Source organism: Xylaria bambusicola, assembly GCF_022495145.1.
Source record: "Xylaria bambusicola strain CBS 139988 unplaced genomic scaffold F5B22scaffold_5, whole genome shotgun sequence".
NCBI lineage: Eukaryota > Fungi > Ascomycota > Sordariomycetes > Xylariales > Xylariaceae > Xylaria > Xylaria bambusicola.
In genome coordinates this window covers 623,976-645,701 of record NW_025953558.1, presented here as the reverse complement: position 1 = coordinate 645,701, position 21,726 = coordinate 623,976, and the positions used below count along the sequence as shown (strand labels likewise).

The 21,726-nt window shown below is 48.3% G+C and overlaps 4 protein-coding genes across 4 annotated transcripts; 3 read left to right on the top strand and 1 right to left on the bottom strand.

Moving 5' to 3' along the window:
- Positions 1 to 746: 746 nt before the first annotated feature.
- On the bottom strand, positions 747 to 7,354 carry F5B22DRAFT_592106 (phosphatidylinositol 3). The gene is made up of 7 exons (XM_047973890.1): positions 6,911 to 7,354; positions 5,248 to 6,858; positions 3,495 to 5,194; positions 2,808 to 3,441; positions 2,551 to 2,757; positions 2,217 to 2,504; positions 747 to 2,169 (listed from the first exon to the last, which is right to left on the bottom strand). The coding sequence occupies exons 1-7, from the start codon at positions 7,097 to 7,099 to the stop codon at positions 976 to 978; spliced, it is 5,823 nt and encodes a 1,940-aa protein (XP_047834511.1). The 5' UTR covers positions 7,100 to 7,354; the 3' UTR covers positions 747 to 975.
- Positions 7,355 to 7,473: 119 nt separating this feature from the next.
- Positions 7,474 to 8,677, top strand: F5B22DRAFT_417892 (N-terminal nucleophile aminohydrolase). The gene is made up of 2 exons (XM_047971606.1): positions 7,474 to 7,842; positions 7,913 to 8,677. The coding sequence occupies exons 1-2, from the start codon at positions 7,739 to 7,741 to the stop codon at positions 8,598 to 8,600; spliced, it is 792 nt and encodes a 263-aa protein (XP_047834510.1). The 5' UTR covers positions 7,474 to 7,738; the 3' UTR covers positions 8,601 to 8,677.
- Positions 8,678 to 15,520: 6,843 nt separating this feature from the next.
- On the top strand, positions 15,521 to 18,055 carry F5B22DRAFT_417796 (uncharacterized protein). The gene is made up of 4 exons (XM_047971605.1): positions 15,521 to 16,565; positions 16,625 to 16,684; positions 16,737 to 17,260; positions 17,318 to 18,055. The coding sequence occupies exons 1-4, from the start codon at positions 15,839 to 15,841 to the stop codon at positions 17,894 to 17,896; spliced, it is 1,890 nt and encodes a 629-aa protein (XP_047834509.1). The 5' UTR covers positions 15,521 to 15,838; the 3' UTR covers positions 17,897 to 18,055.
- Positions 18,056 to 20,143: 2,088 nt separating this feature from the next.
- On the top strand, positions 20,144 to 21,603 carry F5B22DRAFT_592094 (30 kDa heat shock protein). The gene has a single exon (XM_047973889.1). It carries the CDS (start codon positions 20,268 to 20,270, stop codon positions 21,009 to 21,011), a length of 744 nt encoding a protein of 247 aa, XP_047834508.1. The 5' UTR covers positions 20,144 to 20,267; the 3' UTR covers positions 21,012 to 21,603.
- The last annotated feature ends 123 nt before the right edge of the window (positions 21,604 to 21,726 follow it).

Below are 21,726 nucleotides of genomic sequence, written 5' to 3'. Positions count from 1 at the left end.
GCTTAGCCGCCTTTGAGATAGTGTTCCAGTCATATGAACAATACGAACAATAGATACAAGCGGGTGGGTGCATGAATAGGTACTATTGTCAAACGGGCGTACATTATTATTATGTGTGGTCTTCCAGGAACCCCATGCATGAACCTTGTATCTAGAAGACTCAAGCAATGAATGCGAGAAAGACCTTTTCTAGCAAACCTCCCGATGTCAATGAGATTATTGTATCCAACGCGAATCCTTCCCCCACGCAGCGGCCCTCCGCAGCCCCTTTCACAACTCGCAGGCATGCTAGTATATAAGCCCAGACAATTCCACGCTCGCTCCCCTTGAATTTGTACATGTGCAGTTTTCACGAAAACCTACTCGAACTCACTCCTCACTTACCCTAATTAAAACAACCTCAGACGAAAATCTCGAATTAAACAAAATGCGAAGTGGCTACGATTTATCCGGCGGCGCCAAATACGAGCAGCGCCCACAAGTATGTCCATGTTCTTCGCCGCACCAGTGCCATCACCAGGTGCCAGGATTTCAAAACTCTAGTTCACAGGCAAGTCAGTCCAAGAACCAGAATCCCCTTTCCGACGGTACCCAAAGTCAGTCTCAGTCTGGAGCTCAGGATCGAACTTCGACTCGAAACTAATCTCAAGCCGACGTTTCTTACCTTGAGCATGGTCGGGGGTCTCGTGCAGAATGTTTTTTTTTTCAGTAGAAGTTAGAAGTTACCAAATCGTTAGAACAGAATGTTTCAATATAACAAAATATTTGTATTGTAAAGCGAAAACATTTGAGTGCCGCATATCAATAAACCCCATTCAAAGAGTATTATAATGATCAAGTAACTCGTTATAAATAGTATTACACTAGAACTGATTAGTGAATTAGAATTAAATACAACAGAAGCTCGATTAGGTCTGCGAACAGGAACTATTCCAAACATATAAGTAGATCCGTTGTGTCACATTCTCGCGTATCTTAGTAAGGAATGCCGTTCGTCATAAGCTGGAACTGATCATAGACCATCGTGCTGTAGCTTCCAGCACTCCTTCGGACAAGGTCCTTGACAAATTCGGCCGCTTCTCGTTCGTTCTTCTCAAGAACAAAGCGCTCTCTAAAATGCTTGACACTTTCAGGCTTAAAGCATGGAAGACCACTTTCCATCATTAAGAGAACGATCTGGCTAAGCTTCTCAGCGTATGGTCGACAGGCAAGGAAGGCCTTGACGCAGAGCTCCTCAAATGACTTGAAAGCTTGGTGCTCAATATTGCCCCCCATGACCAGGATCATCTCGTGGGTAAGCTTGAAAGGCGCACGCTCAAATTTCACGCCACCCGGAGCAATGTCAAAACAGAAGCCGAAATCGATATGGAGAATGTGACCCGCGTCATCGATCATTATGTTGCCATTATGACGGTCCTTGAATTGAAGGAGGAACGATATGATGCTGTAGGCGGCCATGCTCTTGACAAAGTTGCTACGAGCGTGCTGAAAGCGGAGTGAGTCCTCATTTCCGTACTTGCTGATGAAATAGTCATATAGGCCATTGACGGCTTCACGTCCCAGCATGTCTCGGGAAATGGAGTTTGGTAGAACATCAATCACGCCACAACCCGGCGCAGTTGCTGTAACGCGATACGGGAAGACGAAAACATCGAGTCCAACATTGTGGAAAATGCCGCGGAAAGCGGCAATCATTTGCAGAGCCAGGACATCTTGACGGCAATCGTCGCCAACCTTGAAGATGGCACTTTGCCAGACCTCGACTGTTTTCTGAGGTTGTAATTCACTTTTCTTGCCCACTTCCTCAACGATTTCTTCAGATTCTTCCACGCTGCTGAGAGACTTCTGAATACGGAAAGTGGCCATGAATGGCGCTTTGGCATGGGATTGTAGAGGTTTACCCGATTTGCGATCAATTCCGATAACTACACCATCGGGGTTACTGGGTAAATAAACTCCCACAGCGACTTGAATCTTGCGGAGCTCTTCTTCGATCTTCTGTTTCTTTTCAGGTTTATCACGCTTGATTAGAGGCTTCAACTTCCCAGAGATACCGGTAACTTCATCGAAGAAAGCGAACTCTCTCTCATAGAAGCTCCTATCTTCTCCAGAGAAACTGTCTACTAGCTTCGTCATCACTTTATCAAGCGCAGGTTTGATGGCGTCAGGCTACGACACGTCAGTCTTGAATGCGGTATTTTATACTCATAACTTACAATAGTAGCATCATCATCTTTGTAAGAATTAGCCTTCATGTTCCAGATGATTTGATGTGCAAATAGCTGAGAGAACTGTGCTGTTTCAATAATGTACCGTTCCACGTAGCCCAGAGCGTCAAAGCGGAGACTTTGGACTATTTGGGGAACGTAGAAAAATGTTACATCGATAGGATGGTACTCCAAGGCTCTCATGGCATACTGGATAAGGAATGGGTGGTTCTTATACGTTGGCAGGAAATAGGTGGTAGCGGTAACAGGATTAACGGGTGTCCAGTATAGTAAATACTGAAGTTGTTAGCACTGTATTATGGTTAAAGGTCAAGAACCCTACCTTGAGTTGGAATCGAACATCTTGAGGAAGTTCGCCGCCAAACAAAATTGATAGCGCCTCGGCATCACATAGCGCTTTGGCAGGAAAGTTCAATAACAACCAACGAACCTCCTGATGCACACTAGGCATTGTAAATCTGCTCACCAGTTCGATAGCCAGCGAAGGGCTCTCAGCCCAGGCAACGCGTATCAATGGTTTCAAGGCGGCCTAAAAATTAGCTGCGGGCTTCTCTTTAAAAGTCACCATGATAGACTTACCTCGAGTGTAGCTTTGCCATGACTTGTCATTATTTCCGGTCGCAGCAGATGCCCTTCATTGAGAGGATAGACCCAAACGTTAAGCCTCGCTTGTTCGCTGTCTAGAAGGATCTCAAAAAGTGACTCCTTTTGGGCTACAGAAACAAGGCCGTTTACAGGCTGGGCATGAGCGATGTGTGACACGGCCTTAAGCCCATTCTTAATATCGTTAATCAGTTTTACCTCTGTCTTTAGCTGCAGCGAGTTGCTACCAAAAGACCACTTTGGTGCAAACTTGAACCAGCTTAAACCTGCTGATAGAATCTTGTCTTTTAGGCGCACCTGAGCTGTCACACCAGCGGTTTCGCTCACTCTTAGCACTTTCAGACTAAATAAAATTATCCTCAGTCGGATTTCTCGAGCCAAAGGGTGCGATATCGAGGATTTCAAAGCGTCTAGCGTTTTGTCGAGTAGCCGAAGGAAGATTCTCTGGGTATCGGAGCTGCCTAGACGAGTAGCATTGAAGTGGCTGTTGAAGAAATGCATCAGATGACTGTGAGGAGCCAGGAGGTTATGTATTTGTTGCCGTTGCTTGTTAAGAGCTTCGTTGTTGCTAGGGGCAAACTCTTCCCTCAGGAAAAATGGATCTGGATGCCTGGTTGAACTGGGTTAGTATGCGCGACTGGCAGTAGAAATGCTTGATCCTACATGAAACTTGGATTAAAAAGGCCCAATTTCCTTTGGATTGTGAGCTCCCATTGCTGAGCAATTTCACTTAATAAACGTGGTTCCATCCGGGGATTCTCGTGTATTACACCGAGCCAGAGGGAAACTCCGAATTTGATAGACTCTTTGCTGAAAATGCGGAACGGGATGGTGACAAGGTAATGCGCCACTGCACTCTCGTCTTTCTGGCTGCGGCATAGCAAAGCAGCAGCACGTCGGAGAATATCTCTAACATCTTGCAAGGGCGTGATCTTTTTCCCAGTTAAACGAGATGCTACGTGGGCAAGTGCCGCAACGGCGTCGGCACGATCTGAAGGCGCGGATTTCATGAAAGAGTTCCTTCGAACCATTGGCATGATGTTAAGCAAGTCCACCCCTTGGTTAGGCAGGGTCTCTCCGTAACGATACTCTTGACGAGTGGTATACTGGGCAATGAAGTCAGAAGCCGTGTTGATGGTGGTTTCACCAATTCGGTCCATTGATGTCAGCCTCTGGTCAGTTGCTGGAATAGCAGAACCCATTTCTACCGCGAATGAGCGGCCAAGCGACATGTGCCCGTATGCACCCTCATCGTCAAATTCTGATAAATATGTTTGAAGAAGACCTTTCACATCAGTAGGTGCAAGGTTAATTGCGAGTGCTACCCAAGATTTTGCTTGCTTGTAAAGATTGTTGAGGGTTGTCTTTCTGAATGCAAAGTCATCCGACAGTTCAACTGTAACCTGTCCCAGTTCCGACGTGAAAACTGATTGAGGACTATACAATTCGGTTTCCGCTTGAAAACAACTCAACCACATAAGAGACAGAAGCTCTAACAGTGCGAATAGTGACGACTTTTGGCAGAGAGCAGAAGGAACTTCGCGGACCATTTTATCTGCGCAGTAGAACGCCGCCTGTTGAACACGCTGGATGCGGTGGCAACAACCACAGAATAATTTTGCAAGCTGGGACGCGGCGTAGTGTGCAGAGAACATTGAGATTTTTGCATCGAGTGTTTTGTTCAGGTATCTTTCTATTACAGCCGATGCGATACCCTCCATGACATTGCGGACATCATCTTTTCGCATGCTGGGCTCGAGGAAGTACGAAAGGGCCTTGGTGCAATCGCCAGAATCGGCTCGTAGACTTTCTACTAAGTAAGCAGCTTGGAGGAATATCACTTTCCTATAGCTCAAATTTCTAATGTGGGATGCCCTGGATGGTATAAGACTGGCCAATGATTTCTTTTGCTTAGCTTCTCGTTCCGATGTGTTAGCTCGTCGGAGAACGGTATTGAGTTCGATGTCACTCTCGACCTGCTCTCCACGTTGTTCTGCTACAAGTGGAGGTGAGTGTATCGCCATGTGCCGTAGTTCGTTGATGTACTTTTTACCCCTTTCGGTAGTGGGAGTGAAACCGTGAACTACGATGTTAAACCATGCATCGCGTATTAGAGCAAAACCATCGTCATCTTGGCTTGACATATTAGCAGCGAAGTCATTAGTTGCCATCAGCGTAGCTAGTGGTTGAAGGAGTTGAGCAATCTCTTGTGCGGCAAATTCAATATCCGTCTCCTTCATGTGATTGGGTTGATTGATGTCTCCCTTTGAAACTAAGTCTTCTAGCATATATTCAAGGTAGATATCGAATAAGGGAGAGTGGCGCTTTATGTTAGCCGCAATGTGGTTGCGAGCTTTCATGACCTTCACGTAGTTAGCATGTCGTAGCCTTTCATATAATATGCTCATAATCTTACCGCGCCAAGCAAGATGGGGTCGTCTTCTGCCACAGCTACATGACATATCTTCGAATACAGTCGTAAAAGCGATCTGAATTCCAGCTGTCCCGAGTTGAGTGAGAGTATGCTAGCTCCGACGAGAATGTGTGCATCAACCGCCTGATTGACCCTTGTCAGCTTCTGCAAAAGCATGGCTTGCGCAAGTGCAGTGATTTTTTCATCATCGCAAGCGTTTGCAATGCAACAGATTGTCTGGATGATGTTAGAGTATACAACGGCTGTATCTCCCTCGCTCTGAATTTCCAGGGAGATGTCACTGCCAGTAGATTGTCTCCCTTGGTAAATATTCGATGAACCGGTATTCTCTCCAGCTAAGTCTGCATTCGATCCATTCGGCATCCCATGCTCCGGACTTGGGCTCAGTACGTTACCCAATGTATATAACGTAGAGATAACCGCATCGTTGGAGAGTTTGTGCAAAGTGAAGGCCAGACATTTCGAGGTTATAGCAACAGTATTAGCTGAAGGCGCAGTTTGGACGATAAATCTGGGAAGAAGTCGGATGACAGTTGGCGCATAATCTGGCATAAATCTAGCAAGAATGGCCATAGCTCGAGGAACAACAGATGCTAAGGTATCTTCAGATATCTGATCGGATTCTAGAGTTTCTGCAAGCCAGTTCATGAGACGATCCGGATCCGCCGCCTCCTCGTTTAGTATGGAGCAATTCAGAAAACTGATCAAGGCCGATGCTTTCACAGCATGTGCTAACCTCTGTTGCGACACAGGCGCAAGCTCGAGGAAATCAGCACTGGCTTCAACACGCTCCATCTCTTCTTGAGCAAGTCTAGCATACATTTCAATAGACTGGAAATCGACATCACGGCTACTGAGAGAGTCTGATTTCAGAACACCACCGTCCGAGATGAGAACGTCCAGGACGTGCGTATCTCTCAAATGTTTTGCATCAACAGTGAGTAAAGATGTTGCCGCTACTAACAACCAGGTGAAGCTCCTCTGTAACAGCATCGGCCCAAGGGGACGACCTTTGCTAGCATAATGGCGTAGGCATCTTTTCCATTCTTTAACCTGACGATCTGAAGAGTGGGAATTTCGGATGGTGGAGAAGGCACCATCAACGGTCGTTAGGAAGGAGTCTGATAGTAGGTTGTGAACTCGCTGAATCAGGGCTAACCTGCCTCCATTCCTCCAGAAGTCAGCCCGTGCCGAGGCTGCGTCTAGAAACCCAAGGAGAGAAATGGTCAAAGTAGCAGTTCGAATCGCATCTTCCAAATTCTGCTCTGAGTCGCCTTCCGGTCTAGGTGGAGCGATATTTTGTATAGCTGCTTTCAAACTCTCTAAGAAGCCCCGAATATTGTCGGACACGGTCTCGTGTAGATTTTCATGACGAGTACCAAGGGATAGTAGAGCAGCGGTCAAGCTTGTTGTGAGAGCTTCGTTTGGGGAAGGCTCGATTCTGTTGAAGCCGGGCGATGGCAGAAAGCTCTGAACGTGAGACTCGAGAATGTAGGGCGTCAATTGGTTGACGAGTTTCTGGGCACTTTGACAGCTCTGAACCATAGGCGCGGTTTTACAAAGCGCGATGAGAACTTCATATTCGCGAATGGTCTATCAACATGTAAGAGACGGGGACATTATTTTCTCTAACTGGTATTCTTACCATGGGAACTTGGCCCAGTGAAGGGGGTGTGCTCTTGATTGCGCCATTGACAGCTTCTTTTGCCCTGTTATGTAATGATGTAGCTCTGCACAAGCGGTCTAGATCGGATCGGTCGAAAGAAGTAGTCGAGTTCGATGCTGAGAGTGCTGCGATCTTCTCGAGCGCCCGTTGGCGGATATCGCGTACCATGGTGGCCGAGCAAACGCCAGTGACGTGTAAGGCATCAAAATTCTGGAACCAAGATAGTTCAACGAAGCAGGCAGCCGACACGGTAGCTGCTGCGCTCTCGAATGTCTGTGGCCGTCAGCCAAGCAGCGCACAAAACAGCTTCGGGCAACAATCGTGAATACCGTCGTCGATTTTGTTGAGCGACGGTAGATCCCAATAGGAGACGGACGCTCGCCAGCCAGCCAGATTTACCTCGAAGGAGCTGTGCCATGTAGGTATAATTGCATGGTTACGGTTGATTGGTCGACCCCTGTTCAGATGCCCACTTGGGCAGGCAGGAAGGCTTAGTCATACAGAGCTCTCCCCTGCGACTTCCATTGCAGACCCGCTAATGAGGGATGGCTCTTGGTAGGTGCAGCAGGTGCATAGGTGCGGCAGGTGCCTCCAACAAGGCTGCAAGCTGTACGCGTGCGTTAGAGCTACCTAGAAAGCTCCAACATCCAGCGACATCACCATTCACCACCACCATAACCCGCCAGCCATCATCGACTTATCTGCAACACCACTGGCAGCATCCAACCGCTGTGCGATAATACTCAGAATCTCCGAAGCCCGAAATAATACGCAGCCGAAAGCGAGAGGCCTTCCAACTCTGTCACCATGGCCATGTTCAGCCAGAACCCCGTCCTCAACGGACCCAACTACTCGTTTGCCGAAGTCCCCAAAGATACTGTCGATGGTCTTCGGGAACACCGCTTCAACCCGTAAGGAGTGCACTAGATCTAGTGGGAAATTGAAACAAGCTTGGAACTAACGTTGTTGCTATCACTGCAGATATACCGATAACGGTGGTTCGACACTTGCCATTGCTGGTGCCGACTTCGCTATCATAGCCGGCGACACCCGTCTAACATCAGGGTACAGCATCAACACACGATACGCACCAAAGGTGTTCAAGATTGGAGGCTCTACATCATCACAGGATGACGCCAACATCCTGCTGTCGGTAGTGGGCTTCGCTGCAGACGGCGAGGCCTTGAAGGAGAGGCTAGATGCCGTCTGTAAGATGTACCGGTACCGACACGGAAAGCCTATGAGTGTCTCGGCATGCGCAAAGCGGCTCTCCACCATCCTTTACTCAAAACGCTTCTTCCCATACTATGTCCACGCCATCCTCGGCGGTATCGATGAGGATGGCACGGGTGCCGTCTACTCATACGACCCCGTTGGCAGCTATGAGCGTGAGCAGTGCCGTGCTGGCGGAGCAGCTGCTTCCCTTATTATGCCCTTCCTTGACAACCAAGTCAACTTTAAGAACCAGTACATCCCTGGCAGTGGTATCGGCCATGAACTGCAGGAGCGTGAACGTGTACCTCTACCCCGCGATGAGGTCGAGGTGCTTGTCAAGGATGCCTTTGATTCGGCTGTGGAACGACACATCGAGGTTGGTGATGGTTTGCAAATGATGATTATTACCAAAGACGGTATCGAGGAGAGACTTTTGCCATTGAAGAGGGATTAAGCGATTATGGCGGACTGCGTTAGCAAGACTTGGTTGGTCGCACGGGGTAAGGTCATGCGTACTATATCGAAGTATGCGAAACCAGAAGGCTATCATTGCGTCCTAAAGGTGCACCTCGACGACAAACTTTGAGGTTCTGGCCCCCCTCTAAGATCATGTCACTTGCTTGACTTTAGCGAGATTACAAGATAGATTCCAACTGGGCGCATCTGTTAATTCTACGAGATTCCGAATACAGTTGCCTGTGGTAAACATCTTTATTGAATTGTTGTAAGGCAGGGCTACAAAATGCGTCCGCGATTGCTGCTTTGGTATTTTGCTTAACATATCTTGGTTGGTACTGAAATTTGTCCTTGTGAGGCATGCCGTTTTACATCAGTACATCCAATTTATTTGAACACAAGCCTAACATAATGTTAGGCTGAGGTCATAAACTCCAGAAATATCAACCTTTTCAATTCAACTGTCCCGAGCTTTGCGTTGTATACATTGTTAGCTCTTCAAATCCCGGACACTTCGGGCATTGAGGAAATGAAATAAAACGATGATAGCTTACTACCGAAATATCAAGACATTGAACACTGCTTTTGCAACGTCGTAATGCTAACTATAAGCCTACCATGTCACTAGGCATTAGAGAGTATCTCCTTTCTTGGTAATCTTGATGACGATCTTTGTTTTATCACCAGCAGATTAGCATGCCATCTCATCTCGGTATCATCACTATGGGAGTTGCAAGCGAAGTCCATCCGCTTATACCTATAATGGCATGTGAACCAATAACTCTCGGGCAGATATATGTATTGATGGTAGTGTAGATCGTGTCTAGAGGCATCGCAGCCTACTGCGCCACACATGCTCGCAGAGAAATCAGAACACAGCATGGGATAACACTCGCTATACAATGTTTACGGCTGTCAGCAGACTAATCTTCATACGCTATTTTGCTCGTGACATGATTACTTACGCTCAGCTTATATTTGTTGACATCGTCTCCTAATAGCGAGTCCTACCTCGAATGAAATGCGTATGCCTAAGTCGCAGTTATGATGGAATATCTCAGCACAGAGCCTTCGCGCCATGACCTAGTCGTCCTCCTCGAACGAAGCGCTATCTCGAATGGTGCCGTCTAGACCCTTCCAACATCACTTGGCTCACAATACGGGGGACGTGTAGGCCGTGCTTCCACGCCCAGACATCGTAAGTCTGTTTTCCCGGCGCACAGTTTGCGGGGCATCATCCTCCATGAGACCATGTGGCAACACTGAGTACCGGAACGCAATGGGAACAACGAGACGCACGCTTGCTAGGTATATAGAAGCGTGGAGTACATATGTTTGCATCAAGTGATTCTACAACGCTTCCACTTTTTGGCCACTTTCAGTTGGTTACAGCGTCGCACTAACACAATGATACAGAATATGTATCATGTCACGCGAAGGCTATGAGTTCGACCCTCATACCGAGCATATTACAGAGTACCGGTCCAGGAAATTTCGTTTTATCCTTCTTTCACTTTTCTTTTTCATCTCTGCCTTCATTGTTTTTCAACCCAGTGCGTAATTATTGTTATCATTTTCATATTAAGATATTGGTATAAGAAATGAACTAGATCACTGGCCAAGAAACTAACAACCGTCAGTGATGTCTTGTGTTTGAAGTCAATACCGGTGTATCCACAAATTCCTACAATCTCAAACACCTAACTCATGTAATATGACTAAATTATAGTGATCACAATCAAAGTTCGACTGACGCCAAAGCTTGGTTTTAGACATTTTAGAAATACTTGTCTACAGGTCATCTGAGAATCTGGAGTTTCGCCATCTAGTCATGTTGAAGATGGAGCTTTGAATCGACACTAATGAAACATGATGAACATTCTGTCGAAAGTTTTTAGCTTTCGCCTCCAATCAACAAGGTTCCTTCTCAGAGGGCCGCGGCTTACAATTGTGCCCGAGTAAATAGATCCTCATAACACCCTTAAGCATATGAAAATCGTACCTAGGTCAGCATTGCTACGTGTAGGTAGGGGGTTTGGAGGTTCCTTTTTCGCAAGAGTCTAATCGACGCCCTTAGCGTACATGAATATAGATTTACATATCCTTCATTGCGGGGAAGTATCGGGATAGCCCATCTAGAACGATCAATATTCGCAATGGAAGTCCATTAATTTCAGATCAGCTGGCATAGATAGTCTCGACATAGTAACACTGATGAGAGCTCCGCTAAGCTTACCACCAAAGTTGAGTAAGCAGGGAGATACGAAATTAATCATAATTTGTGGGATGTTTTTAATGTCCTCAAGATAGTGTATAATTACCTACTTACTCAGTGAGCAAGTGAATAGACAGGGGTCTCTACCAGCCTCTACCGGCCCAACAGTGCACTTGTTATGTACGTAGAGTTCAGCTAGAGTTTAACCAAAGCCCGTTGATCTCTGTTTGCTTGTGAAGCGGGTCGTCGGATTGATATTAAGTAGAATTGAGCTCTTAGAATCAGGCAGAGTAGCTATGACGTGGTGATGGGGACGGAGTGAGCTTGGTGCACTGTACTGTACATGTACATAGTAGATGCCCATGCTCAGATGAGATACAGTAGCCGAGTAGCCTGTCTCTGGAGCACTTAACTGGACCATGATATACTTGTAGGGTACGAACCTACACAGTATTGAAGTTATAAGACAGTCTTACAGATAGCCAGTCCTGTTGGCTATTACCAATGCCACACATAGAGATATTCGAGAACAACCAATTTCCTTCCAAAACTCTGGCAAACATCTTCGAGGCCGATATGCCGTCATCCTGATTACTGTTGACGACGAAGCCTGGGGGTTTCCTATACTTGTAGATCACCGAGTTTAGGACGACGTTGTTACCAGCAGACAGACCGAGAGCGAATGCATTGGCCAATCCACAAGTTCCAAGATAATCCAGAGCTAAGAACGGGTAGATAACAGCCGATACTGCGTTTAGTATATGTCCGTGTAGCGGCATAATAGCTAGGTACATGTATCTACATAGTGCTCATAGCTACCCACAAAGGCCCCAAGCCAATTTTAACGTGGCTTACCTAACGACAGACGCTACATACATTATGATACATAGTACACGTACTTACTATGTATAGACCGATCCGAGTTGCTCAGCGAAGCTGCTTAACACGCTCTTATCGGAGCTTTTGCTCCGGGTCTAATGTTGCTAAGCTTACGTGTGCATGGGGTTGCCAGACGACGTGAACTGCGACCCAAAGGCCAGAGAAACCTTATTGAATAGTGAAGCGATGATGATTCAATCACAGTTGGCAATGAGCGAAGTAGGAAGGGGTAGGTTGAGTAGGTGGGATATAATACCAGACTGCCGGCACTAAATTGGGTCACGAACGATGGTTACAGTATCAAGTTTGGAACAGACGCACCAGGTACAAGGACGGACTCTGGACGGAGGGCTAGTTGCATCTGATCTCTATGTATATTGGTGAAAACCTGATACAGTAAGTGGTCGTCGTAAGGCCGTGAAAGGGACCTATCGTCTTGGCCCTTATGACGGGTCAGCTATGGAGAGCTTGTCAAGTCGCAAGTGGCAGTGATGGGACAATGACGCGAATCAGAGCCAGCGATTGGAAGTGGCGAAATGTCGGTGGCAAGGTCACGCAGAGTCGCGCCTCATCCATTCCTGACCGTTCGGGCAGGAGAGGGCAGGAGATGGCTATCATTTGCCACGATGTGGCTGTTACCCTCCTCGCCCTCCTCGGCCCTGCCCAGGTGCCTCCCCATCAGTCCCCATCAGACCCCATTTTCCCTCTTCTCCCACATCTGCTGCCACATCCTTGCTTTTGTGGGATTTTGTGGGATCGCCTGTACATGATGCTACTTCGGTCTGTGCCACGCCCGCTGCATGGTACCTCCTGCAGAGTGATGGCTAGACGCTCGAGGACCGTCGCCAAGATCAATTCTGAGTTACCTTACCCGGGCTGTACCTAACTGTACGGCATCAGGTACTGGCCCAGGTACTGACTGACCAAGGGAGAGCGGTAACGTTCTGTGCTCTGTACAGCACCGAAGAGCGTATCTGGGCGTACCGGATCGAAGCGTGAGCAGAGACCAACCTACCGAACTGCCAACCTAGGTACCGAAGCTCTCCGCAGCCCCCACCGCATCGCGCAACGCTCCGGTGCCTACAGATACATGTACCACGCGCCAGGGAGCTCTCGGCTGTGGCACTTCTTGAAACTCGTCCAGATTCGTCAGTGGCTGGGCCGTTTCCCAAGATCAGTCACATCTGGCGGGCAGACAGTCAGATTCTGTTAAGACGAACACCATCAGATGACAAATCGCCTAGGGAGTCTCGTCTCACCAGGTTCGTCCAATCGTACAAAACCTTCGTTCTCGGCCGTCGGAATCATGTGACATGCACGAAGACATACGAGAAAGCCTCCATTGCCTACATGCCTGTAGCAGACCTGTAGGTAGGTTCTGGTAGGTATACCTACACATACATCGTACATACCTAGACACGCAGAGCACTGTACTATGTATGGCCCTGAGCGAGACACCATCGCCGGTTACTAGCAATGCATTACGCTATGCTGACAACAACGCAACATCGAGCATCCTAGCTAGGTGCCGAGGGTGCATCCTGGTGTGCTCGAACTCTAGCCTCAAAACTCACTTACGCTGCCTGGCTCGCCTGGTAAGTACATACAGCAGATAGGTGTCTATCCATTCTCTCGAATGTGCTCGTATGTACTCAGTAAGGTTGGACACACGCTTGCGTCTACCTACACCATGCAGAGTACCGACACGAGTGGCAGGTGGTGCATCTACCGATCTTCCGCACAGGGGCCAAAGTAGGTCAATCCTTGCCTGGAACGCCGCTGACGCGCCATACTGTCATGGGATGGAGTCTTTTGCGGTACACTACAGATACGGCATGCCATGGCAGTGACCTGGTCGCAACACTACGTCAAGGACTGGTCAAGGAACCTAGTGCACAAGTTGTCCACACGTATCAGAAGCCACGCAACTAGTGGCCCGGTAGCGCATCGAATTATCCAATGTTCTGGGGCGTCTCGGTCCCCTATTCTGCCCTAGCCCACCGACAGGTCGAGAGTATGGGAAATCGTTATTTCTCCGATCTCAAATTCCCCCTCTGGATACCAGAAATCGATTGCGGCTCTCTCCACACCATCTGGAAACATTTCATCATACCCAACTTTACGGCGCTAGACTGCCGATCACCAAATGACGCGAATACCGCACAACATTCCTTGTTCACCACTCAACCTCGGCTACATTTGTATCAAATATCACAAATAACGAGCGGTGCTATATACGTGACCAAATGAATTCGATAGACATTGCTATCTGTGCCTACTTACACTACGGACCTACATAGGACTGGGCTTTGTATGAAGCACTTGCCGGGCATGGCACTAAGCACGCCTTTATAGATGCGCCCCCATAGAAACACGTATTGATATTCATCAAGTCTTTAGCCAACTTCTGGGAAGTGTCCCGGTGCTCGAATTCCGCTCCGCCCCGGCCGAGATGATGGCGCATTCTCCGATGTGCCTGAACCTTGGGTCTCGGTTCCTTACTGTTGTAGGGCTAAATAGCCGCCAGAAAATTGATGAGTAGGGCTCATTCAGGAACAGGATTTCTGTCCGGGGTTAGCCACCCATTGTGGTAGATCGCTACGAGCAAGAGCCTCTAACCCATAGCACTTGATGGGTCACTTGGCTCCCCTTGCGCGACTCTGCGCGACTTAACGATTTCATATGTACACGGCAGGAATCCATAAGCGTGATCGACCGGCCTACTTGATAAAAAGACCTGTCTAGACCCTTTGTGGCTGGGCCGGCGCCTATCAGACTAGGGGACCTCATATGTGTGCCCTGGGAAAAACAAAGGTATCGGTTTTATTAGGGTTTTTGTTGGGCAATGCATTGGGAGACATGAAGTACAGGACCAATGAGGGTCCCCTTCTCTACGAACCCCGAAACACGAATAGCTGCCCATACTGGGCTGGCACTTGATCGTACTTGGTGGCGAAAACCGACGCCGACACTACACAGGCGAAAGCAATCCTATGGCTCCATCCCCGTTTCGCATCTTTTGCCCAGACGGCTTCTCTGTTCATTGGTTGCTTGTTTGTGCCCACTGACTCCCGAAACTACCATGGACTTCTTCTCGGTCCATATCAGGTATCCAACCCTTCCCATTCCAGCGCATGTGTTCAAGACGGGGCCCGGGAGCTCCTCTTTGCCTTCGCGATGACGGTTCCTAGAACCCCCTCTCAAAACCCTTCCTACTGTAGCGTCCCAGCGGGACTTCACTAGACTCTGTAGTTCCGTACCACTTCCGAGTCGACGTGCTAGAAGATGGCCTAATAGCCTGGGGCCACCCACAATGATGCGGTTGTGCCCTGTTTAGTTTCCCGGCCTGTCTCATGCTCCTGCTCTCGTGTCCTTGCTGCATAACTGCAGGAGAAAAAGGCAAAGATTGTCGCTACACCATGGTGTTTCCTATTCGATTTCCCATGAGTACTTGCAGTACAAGTACATACCCTGGTTGGGGCTGTAGAAATCACATTGGGCCACATGGTCGACCAAACTAGCCACACCACCTAATATCTAGTACTCTTCAGTATGCCAAGTTCTCGACCTATTTCGTTCTTGGTGACTTACATACTATATATTTTGATTTTATTGGGAATCTCTAACTACTTGTCCCCCGTGTAAAGAGGGAAAAATCCCAACCGTCCCTCCATTCACTAAAGCTCAACTCTTCCTCCGTCCTTGTTTGTACAATCTAAGGCTCTCGCCGTTATCAATTTAAAGACTTCCTTTCCTTCGCTTAGCTCATTACTTTAAGCAGCTGTACATTGTGCAGTGTCGAGTTCTCCGAATAAGACAGTAACGGGAAAGGCCGTTTGGAAATTCTGAGGTTTTCAGTACGGATTACAGAACATCCTTACTACCAGGGGGCTTCTTTTGAACACTCTTTTCACGAAATTCTCCTTTGCTCGGTTAAGCGCCTATTTAGTTGGAATATTGTTTCCTCAGGCATTGAGGTCGCAAGAGTCTATCAATATCTTTCGTCTCCTCCGCTATACCACTAAGCCAACAAAAAGTCGGAAAGCATCCAGCTGTTGCGTCGTCAAAAACTATTCGACTTCGATCCCTCTACGAATCCCTTACAGCCCTATCTTCGAAGTACATTTATAACTACGTTGGAAATGGGGGACCATGTGCCATCTGAAACCTCTGGCGGCAACTATGCGAATCCGGAAATACCCAGTGATGCTGCTCATGGAGTAAAGTTGGATGGCGATTCATCACTCGACCAACAAAGTGTCAGTCCACCGGATAACAATGCGTTCCGGGGACAATACCAACAAATATATGCTCCGCCGTCGAATGCCTTCTCCAGCCAGCTCGAACTACCTCTTGCCCAAGGATCAGGCCGCCAGGGACCGTACGATATGAGCGGAATGGCAAATGCGCTGCCACAGTCAGGCTACCGACAAGGATATAGTAGTGGGCAACAACATCAGCGATACACGCCTGCTGGCACCGGCTTAATGCCACAAATGGTCCACTTTCCCAATCAGCTGCACATGTCGCAGATTACGAACCAACAATATTATCTCCCACAGCATCAGCAGGTTCAGCCGTACTTCAATACTCCTAGTACTCAGCACCATGAACAGCTTGGATCGCTACGGGGTAGTATGGGTTTGGGGTACTATACCAATATTATGGCGAACCAGTCCCAAGTTCCGATTCCTGGATATTACTACCCCCCTTCAAGCCAATTCTCAGCACAGACTTCGCCAATACACAGTCACTTGGCTCAGTTGCAATTCTACTTGCCTGATGGCTCTTCCGGAGATCCAAGGGCATCGTCGCCTTTACAAGGCAACAACCACATGGATGGCCTGGGAGGGTTTGGACCCAGTGAGGGTATGGACTAAATCAGAAACCAATTTCCCATCTAGCCTTTGATTGACAGCGTATCGCAGAATCGGCAAAAAATCGGCCGAGTATTGTTCGTGGTCCGCCGCGCAAGCCTCGTCAAAGTGGTCAGTTTGACGTACGTCCCACCCAACCGAGTTTGGTTAACATGATCCTTAGGGCATGCGATATGGATTGGAAATCTCCCACCGCAGACAGAACTAATGAGCTTGGTTTATCACATTTGCGAAGAGGCAGCCGGATTGGAGTCTCTCTTTCTAATTTCGAAAAGTAATTGTGCCTTTGCCAACTTTAAAGACGAAACAAGCTGCGTCACGGCTCAGCAAAAACTACACGACTCGAAATTTCAATCCATCAGACTCGTAAGTCGACTACGGAAAAACACTGTCGAGGGGTCGTCGGGCCAAACTGCACCAACAGGTCCAGCCGCTATATCACCCAACGCCCAAACCGCATCACCGGAAACGACTGCATCCGACTCACCTAGTAAATCTGCTGATTTATCGTCCACGAAAGAAGTTGGAGCGAATACTAAGAGCACATTCAATGCAAATGGGACGCAACAAAAAGACAAATTCTTCATTTTGAAGAGTTTGACAGTGGAGGATCTCGAGCTCAGCGTTCAAAATGGCGTATGGGCAACTCAATCGCATAATGAGGAGGCACTCAACGAAGCGTTTGGGGTAAGTAAGCTAATATATATTTAGTAACGAACATTTAACTCAACGTATACACAATAGGCCGCCGATAATGTCTATCTTATATTCTCTGCCAATAAATCTGGCGAGTATTTTGGATATGGCAAGATGACTTCGCAAATCAACGACGACCCCGCCGCAGCGATTGAATTTGCGCCTAGGGCACAGGCTACGAACGACATGGATTTACCAAAGGCGATACCCACTCAAGCGACTGCAGCGTGCCCCCGTGGACGGATCATTGACGACTCAGCCCGAGGGACGATATTCTGGGAAGTGGAACGAGACGAGGTTGACGGCGGGTCAGACGCAGTATCTGAGGATTCAGAAAGCGCTAGGAGTGCGCACGATGGAGAAGGTGCACAAAAAGCTTGGGGAAAGCCGTTCAAGCTAGAGTGGCTTTCGACGACGAGGCTCCCATTTTACAAGACGCGTGGCCTACGAAACCCTTGGAACTCGAACCGCGAAGTGAAGATCGCTCGAGACGGGACAGAACTCGAACCTACCGTGGGGAGGAAGCTCATCGGGCTGTTTGCACGGGTTCAAAGTCCAGTAGCCTTGCCTACGATGGGCATTGCTGCCGGATACCCTCAAGCACCACAGCCGTTTCCTCACCAATAATTTCCATCGACCCGAAGGAGAAAAGAAAGCAAGAAAGGTATCGACAAAATCTACGGGATGGCCTTGGCGATGCCAGTCATCTACAGGGTACTCACCGCGTTCCGCTGTGTTTTGTCGATAGCGCCTAGTTGTTGAACAAAGGCCCTACTAATTAACATTCCTTTTAAGTATCGCGACTAGATAAATTCCCCGATATGTGCCAGCCCGGTCACCGAGTTGTCGAGGATAGCCGTACGCTACAGTGAAACAATTTTTACTAGAATACACGAACCATTTCCTCCCCCCCAAGCGGTTTCTTCTCCGTGTCTGACAGCGGTATCATGATAGAGTGACAGTCGAGCCCCCGAGCCCTGCGCTGCGGAGGACGGCGTGGCGAAACACGGCGGGGTGGGGTCGCGATTCTAGACACGTCGTGGTGGCGAATCTTAGAAAGCAGGGAGCTATTATCGCCACAACGCTGTAGGTGAGGTCGAATGCGGCATGGCATTTTTCTCCAGACAGACGGCATTTCCACGACGCATCGTCATCAGCATCATCAGCCCGCCTTTCCGGCGGCCGACTATGTATATTCGTCATTTGAAGACTATTACCACGCTGCACCTACAGTAGCACCAAAGCGAGGCCTAAAAGTCGCCCGGTCTTAGCTATCATAGGCACGAAGAAGCCACGTCATAGCAGCAAACGATCATACGACTCGGACATGGCAAAGTGCGCTCCCTGTATCGGGTTTCCACATGCGCGCACCGCCTTGGCCTACATTACATATTACATGATTACATGGGCGGTACATGGGCGGCTGGGTGCAGCGGGTATGCGGTATAATGGGCCATGTATGGAAAAGCATATTGGGCGGCATTGGAGATGGGAAAAATGACGACTCGATTCAAGAATTGTAGGGCTAGCAGGGCCATTACGTAGGTGTGTCTAAGTACTGTATGTTTGGGGGCTTTTTGGGGGTCCCTGGCGCGCTGCACGGCGTGTAGCTCTGCTTGTAATTACAGTAGCATCTGGTCGTCGCAGCGGGATGACGAGGGACCATGTGACGGTGCACGGCACTTGGGCTGCAACGCGCGCGGGCTAGCGAGATATCCAAATCCCACGAAGTCGGCTGTGATCGACACGGAACCTTGTATTTTCCCCATGAACGTGTCCCGCAAGTGGCAGATTCTCGGTAGGAACCAGACGTGTCCGGCCAGTTCGACAGCATGCAAGATGAGATAGGCTGGGTATGGCCATTATGACGTCAAAGGGTCCCCTGCCAAGCAAATTTCCCTTGGACTTTTTGGCTGGAGGCAGGCAGACTGGAGGGGTTCAGAAGAGGCCCTAGCAGACCCTATACTGCCCTAGCATGTTAGACCCTACCAAGCCTTCGACTAGGTAGCAAAAAGAAGCTAACAAAGTAAAGCTGCCTAGCACCGCTTGGCCATGGAGAGAGGAGGAGAGAGGAGGAGAGAGGAGAGAGAGCCATAGTCCGTCAGTGCCTAATGTAGACAGTCAGAGCCAGGATCTCCGATAAGTCCGAGTGGTAGAGAATACCTACATATGTACTTACTTACCTACTTACTACATAACTATGTACTTGATCAAGGCGCTAATATGTACTGTAGATAACCACCAGCCACAATCTAAAGCTAGGTATGTACCTAGGTAGTTAGTTTATGGATGGGATGCTGACAAAGATGAATGACCGAAGGCTTAGCCAAACTTAACTACATAGGGACATATGTACAGTAGGTACTTAGTTAGATACCTAAGTACGGTAGGTAGTAGCTACCAACCAACCTTGAGTCATGTACCTGCCTCACAGCCTGAACAGCAACTCGTCGCCTTCCAACAATCGAGATCAAACAAATACCGGTGTATAATGAATGATTCGATTGAATGAAATAAAGTCGCAAGATAAGTTTATTTCGGCGGGTTGCACTTAGCTAATAGTTAATGTGTTATGTGCATCTTGATCTACGGTAAGTAACCATCGTATCGGACAGGGGATGATGGACCAATCCGGTAGGTTGTAGAAGCTTCTAGTTCGTTCCAGCAACACCACGCAGCATCGTGAGACGACCAGGCATCATCGTAAGCTTGGTGAACTGCGTAGAAACGTCCACACGTTTCTTGTATGCTGATGGCATTTCGATATGATTATTCAAAGCCAGAAGTCTCGATGTTTCGTGAAGATGGTAGAAACACGGCTTCATCTATATAACCGTGCTCTTGAACCTGATGAGATGATTTCCTTCATTCAACAGAACACAACAAGAACAGCAAGCAAGCAAGCAAGCAACGGCAACAACAGACTCATATCACTACAACTTCAAACACAATTCTCTACATCAACTCGATCAACAACTCGCCAATAACCGATAACAAAATGTCTGTCTTCACTCACCACCCCTTCTACACTGTCCACAACAGCAACAACAACAACGATCTTGGCAACTTCGGTAGCCTGATCCGCTTCATCGACGACTGGGACAAGACCTTCTGCCAGCCCAACAGCCGCAATGGCAACTCCCCGTCCCGCCAAGGTCGCCGCCAAGTCCAGACCTTCACTCCTCGCTTTGACGTGAAGGAGACGGAGCAGACCTACGAGCTCCACGGCGAGCTCCCAGGTGTCGACAAGAAGAACGTGGAGATCGACTTCAGCGACCCGCAGACCATCGTGATCCGCGGCCACAGCGAGCGCACCTACACAGCCGGGAACCCACCTGCAGGACTCCTCGGTGACGCCGCCATGAGCGGCGCCATCACCAACGAGCCTCACAACGAGGAAGAAGCAGAGACCCGCTCCAACAAGTCCTTCCAGGCAACTGTTGAGGATGAGAAGGAGGAGGGTGCGGGCGCGGCCGACAACGACAACAGCACGGTGGCGAATACCCCTGCCACCACGGCTACGACAGCTACCGAGACCCCTAAGCAGGAGAACGCCGCTAGTGGCGAGCCCAAGCACAAGTATTGGGTCTACGAGCGCAGCGTCGGCAACTTCTCGCGCTCCTTCACCTTCTCTAGCCGCGTCGACCACGAGGACGTCAAGGCCTCGCTCGACAACGGCATCCTGACTGTCGTCGTGCCCAAGGCCAAGAAGCACGAGAGCCGCCGCATCGCCATCAACTAAGTAAGCGGCTCGCCACTCTTGAACCCACTCACTCCTTCACTCGCACACACTAATGTGCTTATCTCATCCTCAACACTCCTTTTCAACATCACGATGTCTTTTTTTCCCCTAATTACACCATACCACGACGACCAACGCGACGAATACTTCTACTTAGCATATCCTGTTTGGAGTTTCTGCGAAAGGGAACAGCGAAAGGGATTTTTTTTTCTCTGTGAAAGCATTTACATTGGCGCAATGAATAATCCTGCGAGGATGAGCATACTCGCATTTTACATGCATTTGTACACATACTTAGTCTTTTGATTAATAAAAATTTTCCTTGATTTAAAATGAAATTGGAACTTTGTGAATGGTGAATTGTGAAAACTCAAAATGTGTGAGATTAATAGTGAAATGAGGAGTTTTCCAAGCATTCTTAAGAAATCGTAGGAGAATAAGGCGGAGCTAATATTAAACAGTTGCCCGATCAATGAAATAGGGGTAATTAATATTCGTCCGTTTCGATGTGATCATGCCTTTATATACTTGATGCGTTTTATATCATTAATAGAATGTTTTTGCTCTTGGTTTCATTTTTTCTTTCTCTTCCATTTTGGGGGAAGGGGGGGGGGGGGGGGGGGAAAAAAAAAAAAATTACCGTAATAGTTTAAAAATGCAAAAGTTTAAAAGGGTTTGGACCAGGAATTAAAAAAAAAAAAAAAATAGAATTTAA